This window comes from Rutilus rutilus (genome assembly GCF_951802725.1).
Source record: "Rutilus rutilus genome assembly, chromosome: 5".
In the NCBI taxonomy this organism is placed as follows: Eukaryota; Metazoa; Chordata; class Actinopteri; order Cypriniformes; family Leuciscidae; genus Rutilus; species Rutilus rutilus.
Genome location: NC_140213.1, coordinates 28700249 through 28712441, shown reverse-complemented (window position 1 = coordinate 28712441; position 12193 = coordinate 28700249). Strand labels below are relative to the sequence as shown.

Below are 12193 nucleotides of genomic sequence, written 5' to 3'. Positions count from 1 at the left end.
TCTAGTGATCAGAATACGAAACATTTTACACAGATTTAATTCCAGCCATCTTGCTAGTTGTGTTCGTAAGATAGTATTGATATGAAACAGTACACACTTTCAATCAGCAGCCATATAGATAGATGGATAGATAGATAGATATATCTAGTTATCTATCTATCTAAATTATCTATCTAATGTTACAAAAGCTTTAGATTTCAGATAAATGCTGTTCTTTCAGCAGGATTTGCACCTGCCCACACTACCAAAAGAACCAAAACCAGGTTCAATGACCATGGTATTACTGTGTAATTACTGTGTGATTTCATGTAATATTCAAATTTTCTGGGATTTTGATTTCGTGGGTTTCATAAGCTGTAAGCCATAATCATAAAAATTATAACAAATAAAGGCTTGAAATATCTCACTTTGCATGTAATGAGTCTATATAATATATTAGTTTCACCTGTTAAGTTGAATTCTTGAAATAAATAAACTTTTTGATGATATTCTAATTTTATGACCAGCACCTGCATATAAATGAACCAAATTAATAACTTTTTTAAACAAAAATGAAACATCACTGAACTTAATTAAGCTGAACTGTGATGCTATTTTCTTCTGGAAACAAACTTGTTTGCATTATTTTCCTGTTATCTCTGTAAAGCTGCTTTGAAACAATCTGTAACAATCAAACATTCAAATCTTTCACTATTTCTTAATCTCTCCCTGTTCTTGTACTATTCTAAACAATGTCTGAAACTTTGTATTACCTGCAGTTCTTGCATTTATGACCTCTTTATGATGAATCGCTTGTTGTATTCCTCATTTGTAAGTGGCTTTGTATAAAAGTGTCTGCTAAATGAATCAATATATATGTCGATGTAATTAAAGTACCTCTAATAATGCACCACAACTAAACAAATATGCTGTATACCTGCTCAATACACTTCCTGAATCTAACTATAAATAGACTTCAGTGTACTTCACAAAGAATGATTTGCATGTATAACGTGTATGTTCAGTTCTGGTCTGGTTTTGCTTTCACACTGTTTGCTCTGTTTGCCTGTGTTCATAATTAGTTCATGGTTACTCATTCTCTCTCTTGTTGCTGGTTAATCATTGATTATTAGATTCTGTTCACCAGTTCATCTAAAGATCCCTTTGTTTGTTCTTTGCATGTATTTATAGCCCTGTGTTTCAGTCCATTGTTGTCAGTTCTCGTTAACGTTTATGTTAAGTCTGATTAAGTATTATTTCTCCAATAAAATAAATAAATAATATGTTTATATAGAGCCTCTTCCAAGCTCAAGGACACTTCACAATAACAGTAAGGAACAAACAGTCAATTCAAACATAATAAATGGACAGTTATTTACCCAATGCAAGACATAAGCTATTGCAGTTGCATATTACATTCCAGTCGAATACAAACAAATATGAATTATATGATCAATGTTATGACATGTTTTTACATTGCTTTAACTCATTAAAATAAGTTAAGCAATTTTGAACTTTTTTCATATAAGTTATACAAGATTCAATTCATTTTAAATCAGTTTGATGTAATTTAGGTTGAAATGACTTAAACATCCAAGTTGTATTGAACTTAAAAATTTAAGGCAGCAACTTGTTTTGAGTAATGTTGGATTATGAAATAAAGACTATTTGAGTATTCTCCTTCGTCGTGCGATTTGACCAGCCTTCAATGTGAAAGTATGTTTCCAGTACTCAAATGTAAAATTAAAGCTGGAATTTGACAGCACATTACAGTCCATCATGTCAACAATTTTTCACGAGTGAACGTCTTGCAACCAACATCTCACAATATTTCACTTTATTTGCTTGTCTTTTATTGCTTTGGCAGCTTAGTAAAACAAAATGCCATATCACTTTGATCAACACATCTGAGTTCAAAGGTCAAAGGTCTGCCTGTTTGACCTCTCAGGTTAAAAAACCACAGATCCATGTGTTTTTATGTAAAGTTTAATAATAAAAAACAGACTAATATATAGGTTTTAGTACTGCTTCATTTAATTTATTGTAACAGAATTTGTGTTATGCCATATTTTACATTTGCTTGTAGACGTGGCATTATATCTGGTCTGGTTCACCCCGGTTATTTTACCCATGGATAATCCAAAGGCACTGCAAAACTGTGCTTAATAATAATAATAATAATAATAATAATAATAAACATTTATTTGTATAGCACTTTTCATACATAGAATGCAAATAAAATCTATATTGCCAATTAACTTTATTTTACAAGTTGAACTTTTATAGTTGTTTTCGAATATTTTTATATTTACATTGTGTGATTGTTTTGTTTTATTTTATGTATGTGAAGCACTTTATTTTATTATTAAGATTACTAATACTGTAACATTTACCTATTACTAGGTAAGAATCATTGCTAGTAGAACAAGACACAAAATAGTATCCCAACAGCACTGTTAGACACCATTCCAGGAATGTCCATTTGTTTGTAATGGTCACAAATGCTTCTCGGCACACTATGTGCTGTAAACCTGCATATGTGTCATTACATAATCATTGTGCTTCATGAATTTGCATGTTGTTATTTACAATATTTATAAACATTCTAAACCCTTCTAAAAATTAACAGTATGGTCCCTCCAGTTTCAATATTACGTTAAGAGGAGCTGGGAAATTACAGTGTCCTAGAGTAATTGCTATTTATATTTTATAAAACCATCTTAATTCATCTTTTTCTTCTTGAGTCCATTAGAGTTCTGGTGCTTTGGAATTGTGCTTTTTCCTGAAATGGCTGGGATCACTTTGTCAAAAAGAAGAAGAGAGCCTGTCATACCTGTAATGACACAAAAAGAGTGGAAAACCAGCATGGACCTCTGAATATACTGGTGAAACACAGAGAACGTCTCGGTTACATATGGTAACCTTCGTTCCCTGAGGGAGGAAACGGACACGTACGTCGTGGTGATCGACGAATAGGAATCTCGCTAGAGAGGCCAATCTACTTCGAGTGAAACTAAACGAGCCAATGCATATTGGCGTGCAATCATTTGCATCAGCTGCGCAGCCTCGCAGCGCGGGTATTTAACGAGCAGCTGGTGCGATTGCACTTCAGTTTTTTGCTGAGTTTTTTTTGGCTGCCCCGGCGGGTCGCAGCAGATGTGGCGATGGGACGTACGTCTCCGTTCCCTCCCTCAGGGAACACGGGTTACCATATGTAACCGAGACGTTCCCTATCATCCGGTCACTACGACGTAGTCGTGGTGATCGACGAATAGGAAACCCTACCAAAACGCCACAGCTGCTGCACCCCATCCAGCGCCCTGTGTAAGCCTCCACAACTTCTTGCCTGGAAGGACGATAGGAGAGGGCTTACACCGAGAGTATCTGTCACTGTTGTTCCGTGATAACCCATACAGTGAGATTATTGGATAACACTGGGAAAGCGTGCCCGATCTGAGGGAGGGGAACGCTGCGGGAGCCACATTCTTAAGGAGAGTTATGTGGGAATACACATATGGACTAACCCGAGGGTTGTACTGCATATGAATAGTAGGTGACTTAGCCCATGGGAAAGACACAAGCTTCCGTTTAGGAGCAGCCGTGGAGAATATACACACATGGGATCCCCATAGGGTCAATCATATGGGACCCAGCCTAGACCCAGTTCTCAAGGATTCAGCGGATAAAGGCCTGGCACCAGACGCTCCGCCATGTCCAGGCCGAGGGTGTTGGGAGGACTCAACAGGTTTGACTCTGGAGCAATAAGGATGCACTAGGGTGCAGCAAGCCGACAGAGCCGGTACTCACAGTTCTTCTACCCGTTTAGGGTGAGAACACGGGAGGACACGGGCTCTACACGTAGGCTATAGTATCTAGCGAACGTGTTAGGTGTCGCCCAGCCCGCAGCTCTACGGATATCTGTAAGCGAGGAGCCACGTGCCAGCACCCAGAAGGATGCAACGCCTCTCGTGGAGTGTGCATGCAACCTGAGCGGGCAGGGCACGCAGAGTGCGAATTACCCCACCATAATTGGGGGGTACTGCTCCTTCACTTCTTCTATGACCATCTACCATATCAATCCCCACCGTGATCGTCAAGTGCAACATGTGTTGTGCAACACACATACAAGGTCTAAACATGCGACAAACTGATAATCAGTAGGCTACACAATATCTCATTGTTATTATATATCCCAAAGAGAACTGTTTTGATCAACTCCCAAAAGTTAGAAGTTAAGTGCACTGAAATACCATTCTAATTACTAGTAAAAGTAATACCTTTACAAGAAGCCTATTGCCTATTTCAGGGTTTTTTCCTGGCTCAAAATGAGGCGGAGGTGGTAAAATCATTATAATGTATTTTAATAATAAGATAATAAAATGTGTATTTTTTTGTAGATCATATATAGCCTAATGTGTTTCCCACATTTTTTTGTTGGTGGAGCTTGGTATCTCCGGGAAGAAAATTTTGTACATTTTAAAGATAAATTCATTCATCTGGTGCACTTTGAGTCACCCGAATCCACTATTAAAAATAAATAATCCACCCGCCAACCGCCTATATTCTTTGATTTAGATATCTGCATCTGATCATCATATTACAATTATTCAAATTCTTAGTGTTAAGCATGATAATATGGTAACATATCACACTGAAGTAGGCTGATTTAAAATGAACATTTATTTAAAATAAAAGTTCTTCTTTTGGCAAAATTACATTTCCTTAATAGCCTAAACAGAGAGCTTAAATTGTCAATGTTTCATTACATCACTGTTTGAAAACACTCAGAATAATTTTTTGTACCTTTATAAAGGGCATTTTCCCCTAATTTTATTAAATGTATGCTCCATCTTTCATTTCAAATTCTTAAATTTGATAAATATATTCAATTAAAATAATTAGACACTAGGCTGTTACCAATAAAATTAAATAATTTACATTGAAAAATTATAACTGTATTAAATTAGATTATTTTAAATATTTTTGAATATACAAATAAGGAATGTTGAAAAGAATGATACTTTATGAAACTAGCGTTTTGTCATTTAACGTTGACACTTGCCTGAGAAGTTGAAGTCGTTCTCTATCTCCGTTGCTTCTAGTCACGGTGGTTAAAAATGGTACGGTCCACAATAGGGGTGTCTGACACCGCTTTACATTAAAATGTTCCTACAGTGAAAATAGGAGTTGACTTGTATTGTAACTGTAATTATATATTTTTTACAATATCAGAAAAATTATCTGACCCCCCCAAAACTGATATTTCTGTCCCTTTGGGGGTATAGTACCCCCCAGTACCCCCTGTAATTTGAACTATGAGGGCACGCCTTGAGCTTGGTAAGCCAAGGCGATGGCATCCACTATCCAGTGGGCCATCCTCTGCTTGGAGACAGCCTTTCCCTTCTGCTGGCCTCCGTAACAGACATAGAGCTGGTCTGAGGTCCTGACACTGAGTTCTGTCCACGTACATACACAGAGGGCGAAAAGGACAGAGCAAAGCCAGGGCTGGGTCTGCCTCCTCCAGGGGCAGCGCTTGCAGGTTCACTACCTGGTCCCTGAAGGGAGTGGTAGGAACCTTGGGCACATAACCAAGCCGGGGTCTCAGTACAATATGGTTGTCACCCGGCCCGAACTCTAGGCACGATTCGTTGACCGAAAAATGCTTGATCGAGGCCAGTGGAACCAGCAGCGAAGTCTTCAAGGAGAGAAGCTTTAAGTCTGCTGACTGCAAAGGCTTAAAAGGGAGCATCCTGATGTGCTCGAAGCACCAGGGAAAGGTCTCAAGAGGGTATGGAGGGGGGACGAGGAGGATTTAATCGTCTCGCCCTCCTAAGGAACCTGACGACCAGGTAGTGCTTTCCTACTGTTTTGCCATCTATGTGGTCATGATATGCTGAAATAGCGGCAGCATGTTACTTGGGAGACAGCCTTCGCTCCAACCCTTGCTGCAAGAAGGAAAGCACTGACCCTATCGGACATCTTCGGGGGTCCTCTCTGCGAGAGGAACACCACTCAACGAACAGGTTCCACTTCAAGGCGTAGGCACGTCTCGAAGACGGCGCTTGTGGAGAAGTGATGGTGTTAAGTACCTCTGGGGGTAAGTCACCTAGAACCTCTGCGTCCCGTCCAGGGACCAGACATGGAGTTTCCAGAGGTCTGGACGCGGGTGCCATAAGGTGGTTGCGTTCTCGAACCTCACACTGTTGCCTGCTGACGATAGAAGAGGCGGATGAGAGTGGTGAGGATTCTCTCCTCCCACTGCTCTCCTGGCCCTCTTCAGACCCAGGGATAGAGGAACTGCTCTTTTTTTTTTTTAAGGTACCACTGTGACTCCAGTGGTGGAACAGAATTTTGACTCAAAAGATTCGTTCCCCGGCCCTCCGCCAGGAGAGAGCAGCTCCACCCATCTCCGGGTCACCCATCTCAGGGGTGATTGTTTCACCGACCACTTAAACAGCGGCTGAGACGGGCGGTGTCATCCTCCTGCAGCGGACACAGTAGAGCAGGCTTTGCCGGAGTGTTTTTTTTTTTTTGCAGGGGATGATACCCTTGGCGACGAGTAGACTGAGGGGCGGCCCACGAGGCACTCTGGTGGTACGTCGGGGGAAGCGCTTCAGTCTGCTGCTGACTGCAGAGAAGTCAAGTCAAGTCATCTTCATTTACAGTGGGTACGGAAAGTATTCAGACCCCCTTAAATTCTTCTCTCTTTGTTATATTGCAGCCATTTGCTAAAATCATTTAAGTTTTTTTTCTTCATTATTGTACACATAGCACCCCATATTGACAGAAAAACACACAATTGTTGACATTTTTGCACATTTATTAAAAAAGAAAAACTGAAATATCACATGGTCCTAAGTATTCAGACCCTTTGCTCAGTATTTAGTAGAAGCACCCTTTTGATCTAATACAGCCATGAGTCTTTTTGGGAAAGATGCAACAAGTTTTTCACACCTGGATTTGGGTATCCTCTGCCATTCCTCCTTGCAGATCCTCTCCAGTTCTGTCAGGTTGGATGGTAAACGTTGGTGGACAGCCATTTTCAGGTCTCTCCAAAGATGCTCAATTGGGTTTAAGTCAGGGCTCTGGCTGGGCCATTCAAGAACAGTCACGGAGTTGTTGTGAAGCCACTCCTTCCTTATTTTAGCTGTGTGCTTAGGGTCATTGTCTTGTTGGAAGGTGAACCTTCAGCCCAGTCTGAGGTCCAGAGCACTCTGGAGAAGGTTTTTGTCCAGGATATCCCTGTACTTGGCCGCATTCATCTTTCCCTCGATTGCAACCAGTCGTCCTGTCCCTGCAGCTGAAAAACACCCCCACAGCATGATGCTGCCACCACCATGCTTCACTGTTGAGACTGTATTGGACAGGTGATGAGCAGTGCCTGGTTTTCTCCACACATACCGCTTAGAATTAAGGCCAAAAAGTTCTATCTTGGTCTCATCAGAACAGAGAATCTTATTTATCACCATCTTGGAGTCCTTCAGGTGTGCTTTCATGTGTCTTGCACTGAGGAGAGGCTTCCGTCGGGCCACTCTGCCATAAAGCCCCGACTGGTGGATGGCTGCATTGATGGTTGACTTACTACAACTTTCTCCCATCTCCCGACTGCATCTCTGGAGCTCAGCCACAGTGATCTTTGGGTTCTTCTTTACCTCTCTCACCAAGGCTCTTCTCCCCCGATAGCTCAGTTTGGCCGGACGGCCAGCTCTAGGAAGGGTTCTGGTCATCCCAAACGTCTTCCATTTAAGGATTATGGAGGCCACTGTGCTCTTAGGAACCTTAAGTGCAGCAGAAATTTTTTTGTAACCTTGGCCAGATCAGTGCCTTGCCACAATTCTGTCTCTGAGCTCTTCAGGCAGTCCCTTTGATCTCATGATTCTCATTTGCTCTGACATGCACTGTGAGCTGTAAGGTCTTATATAGACTGAATACTTAGGACCATGTGACCATTTCAGTTTTTCTTTTTTAATAAATGTGCAAAAATGTCAACAATTCTGTGTTTTTCTGTCAATGTGGGGTGCTGTGTGTACAATAATGAGGAAAACAAATGAACTTAAATGATTTTAGCAAATGGCTGCAATATAACAAAGAGTGAAAAATGTATGGGGGTCTGAATACTTTCCGTACCCACTGTATATAGCGCTTTTAACAATGTAGATTGTTTCAAAGCAGCTTTACAGAGATAAACGTATACTTAAAGGTAATAGAGATTGTTTTGGCTTTATAGCAGTTCTTTAATAAAGTTATTTTCCAGCTAAAGTTAGTTTTGATTGATTCGCTTCCGTCGCAACGATCATTTGTTATTAAATTAGGGGCCGCTAAGACGACACCCTTCTCTCTACACAGACTTTAAACGCGAACCTGTGATAAACGCTGATGGCGTTCACATGCGCATTAAGAATTGGTTCTATAGTTATGTGCGTTTGAATAGAACTGCTGGGCCAATTCTCAACAGTGTCGCCGAAAAGGCCACCTTGTGAGATGGGAGCATCGAGAAAGCGTACTTTGATGACCTCTCGCACCTCTGCAAGGACAGCCAGGGGCGCTTCTGGACCACCAAGGTGGACATCGTCTGGCTGAGGGCCTGAGCTGTGACTTGAACATGGTCAGTCGACAAGCGCAGCTCAACTCCGGCTCAGAACTACCCTCGTGCAATAAGAGTGCCTTGGCCTCGCATGCATGGCAGAGGTGGTTCGCCAGAGGCACAGCCACCCCACCATCGAGGGTAGCGAGAGAGGTGAAAACTTATGCAGAAATTGGCACTTTTGGCGTTCCATATTTTGGCACCAATATAGCTCCATACTGCTAAGTTTTCAATGCACATCCGAGAAAGACCCGGGAAAGCATGGCTGTCAGTTCTGAATCTGATTCAGCATAAGCACACACACTATTACAGTGGGAACTCAGCATCACCCTCATTTCCAGAACGAAACAGGCCCTCTCTCTGATGCAGCAATTGACATCTGCCCTCAGCTGGAGCCCTGAATGAAACGCTAGGTTCCTCCAATTTTGAAGGACCAGAAATCCCATCCAGAAACTGCACAACTTGTGATGCGCAAGAGAAGGAGGGGCCCTAGGGGGTTGGTTCCCCGAAGGAGAAGCCCTCAGCTCTCAGATCACCCAAGCCATTCAACTGAAGTAGACCTCTCCTGGTGGCCACCAAGGAGGGCGCTACAATGGAGAATAGACAAGGAGACTGCGCACCTAGAGCGCCGAGCGAGCGCTGGGTTGCCGTGACAACCTGCACTGCAGCCCGGCAGCTCGACGGCACAGGACACGCTGAGGAGCGAGAGAACCGTCAGGTTTTGCCCGGCGGAAGCTCTCGCAGATCTCCACGGTCTCCCAGAGTGTCGAGCAGACCTGCAGCTGTGCTTTTACACACAAGCAGCGGCTGGCCAACAACAGAGGGGGTTCAAGCTTTCCGGAGAAAGAAGAGTTGACCGGCGTGCCGACGTGGTCATGTTCCCGTGCGAAAACATGAACCACCCACGAACACAGTCTCACATGTTTCCCAGGCATGCGAGACAGTGATCGTGGCCGTCAGTGAGGACAGGAAACGACCGCAACCAGAAACACAAGGGTGGAATGTCATCTTTAAAAAGACGCAACTCACACCCATGTAAGCTCTTTCAGGGGAATACTCTCCTTGGTACTGAAGCACGCAGGGGAATGGTCACAGTGGACACAGACAGGAATATGCAACCTCTTCACGGCGGTCTTACCAGCCGTAAGAACGGCTATTCAGCGCTCTTGGCGCACCGTTACCAGCTGTGAAAACAGCTTGTTTTGCTCAGTAACACAAAAACAAAAGAGAGAGAAAAAGAAAGTCGACCCTGCTGCTGCGCTGTATCGCCCGCACCAGACACGAGAGATCATCTTGAAGAGCTTGCTCATTGTTTGATCACTCAGTAGATTAAACAGCATCGAAACGCTCGGCTCCGAAGCAAAAAGCTGAAGTGCAATCGCACCAGTTGCTCGTTAAATACCCGCGCTGCGAGGCTGCACAGCTGATGCAAATGATTGCACGCCAATATGCATTGGCTCGTTTAGTTTCACTAGAAGTAGATTGGCCTCTCTAGCGAGATTCCTATTCGTCGATCCCCACGACGTACGCCGTAGTGACCGGACGATAGGGAGCTGTACATTTCTTGCTGTTATTAACAAATGTACTATATGAGTGAACATCCATGGGCTGTATCTGAGATCTGTGTGTTGTAGGTTTGGTTTGTGAGTATATAAACATTTAGAAAGTATTTTCAAACCTTCTGCTGCAGTTTTAGTTTTTCATGAGTATCATGCAAATGTGTTTTTATTCTGGCACTAAAAACATTTTGGTAACTTTACAATAAGGTTCATTAGTTAACGTATTACAATATTTTTTAATCTTTGTTAATGTTAGTTAATAAAAATACAGTTGTTTATTGTTTGATCATGTTAGTTTAGAGTGCATTAACTAATGTTAACAAATACAACCTTTGATTTTAATAATGTATTAGTAAATGTTGAAATTAATATTAACTAAGATTAATAAATGCTGAAGAAGTATTTATCATTCTTAGTTCATGTTAACTAAGATAGTTAACTAATGAACCTTATTGTAAAGTGTTACACATTTTGTTTTTGTTTTCTTATTATTACTTGTGAAGTGTTTGACAGGATACAAATACTACCAAATACTTTTTTCTACAAAATACTTACCATCAGTTGATTACACAACAGTCTCAAAAGGATTTTTTTTTTTATGGATCTGGCCAAAGGTTAAAGTATGTAATGTTGTAATCATGCTCACCTAGTATTGGTCCCATCCAGTACACAAAACCGTACTCTGCAAAAGTGTTTCCAGGACAGGGGAACTGTATAGAGAATGCCAGTGCTGGGTTGAACACAGCTCCAGTGAGATGTCCACCTTTACAAAACACAGTAGCTTCCTGAACACAGTTGCACTTAGTTTTGCACAGTTAACAGCATATGAATGATACTGAAATATCAATAGACAAGATCTGCATGAGAAAAAAACAGACAGACAGATAGATAGATAGATAGATAGATAGATAGATAGATAGATAGATAGATAGATAGATAACTTTGATTTGACAATAAAAACACTTCCACTGGCCATACAGTAGGCTACTATGGTGGTCCTGAATAATTATTATATTTAAACCATGGTACCATGTGGAATTTTAGATTCGTGCACACACCCGCATAGACTAAAGTGGTGATGACAGCCGCTATTGCATGAACCCGATATTTCTCCTCCACTTTATCCAGGTTAGACACCGCAGAGTGCATGACAAACGCGCAGCTCAGCTCCACCGCGGCGGCCTGCAGCAGAGGGACATTAATGGGGCTGTTCGAGCATTTAAAGTCCATCAGTGTGTGCAGTTCATGCAGGTCAGAGAGCGCCAGTGACCACAGGCGAGGCATCACTAGCCGTGCCACCACAGCCGCGATCAGCTGGCATGAGATCTGTGCCAATGCGCGTCTGCGGGTGAGAGACCCGCGGTAGAGCTGCTCCAGAGAGCCGGTGGGGTTACAGATCGCACCGTGGAAAGAAAGCACGTGGATCACCGAGATGAGGTACGTGAGGGTCAGTCCGATCTGCGGCTCCAGTCTGCCCACCTCCGCGAGCAGCTTTAACTCGTGCGTGCACGCGCACAACTGAAAAGTGGAAATAAACTCCAGCACATAGGTGGTCCAGTTACGATTTGGGAATAGATATGAAGCTGTCCTTCTCGCCACCTCGCTAAAAACTACAATTCCCACCAGTAAGGACAGAGAGACGGTGAGATAGGCCATCTCTGCCAGCTCCTTACAGCCTCGCTACGGATAATCATTCAAAACTGTCAGGAAACTTTGGTGTAGAGCGGTTCCGCCTTTGCGCCATTTATCCCGCCTACTACAATTCAATCTGTGCAGCTACTATGGCAAAAGACTTGACTCATGAATATTAAATAGTGGCTTCTGGGACTGCTCAAGCACGTAACCTTATTCATAATAATGATCCAACCTTTATCGTAACAGCATTCGGATTTCGTCAGCTGACTAGCGCCCACGTCTGTCCTTCAGCCAATCGGGTAGGAGAACGTTTTGTTACGTAAAAATATGCATGACTCAATCCTCTACCGTAGTAGGATTTGAAAAGAACTTCGTCCGGTGTTGCCAGAGGTTACCAGAATAAACATTTATCTGCAAAATAAATAAATCTGACCAG

General features: G+C 42.3%; 1 protein-coding gene across 1 annotated transcript; it reads right to left on the bottom strand.

Annotated features, from left to right (window-relative positions):
* Positions 1-1956: 1956 nt before the first annotated feature.
* On the bottom strand, positions 1957-11978 carry aqp11 (aquaporin 11). Its single transcript, XM_084409868.1, has 3 exons — positions 11181-11978; positions 10769-10885; positions 1957-2812 (listed from the first exon to the last, which is right to left on the bottom strand). Exons 1-3 carry the CDS (start codon positions 11776-11778, stop codon positions 2700-2702), a joined length of 828 nt encoding a protein of 275 aa, XP_084265994.1. The 5' UTR covers positions 11779-11978; the 3' UTR covers positions 1957-2699.
* Between the last annotated feature and the right edge of the window lie 215 nt (positions 11979-12193).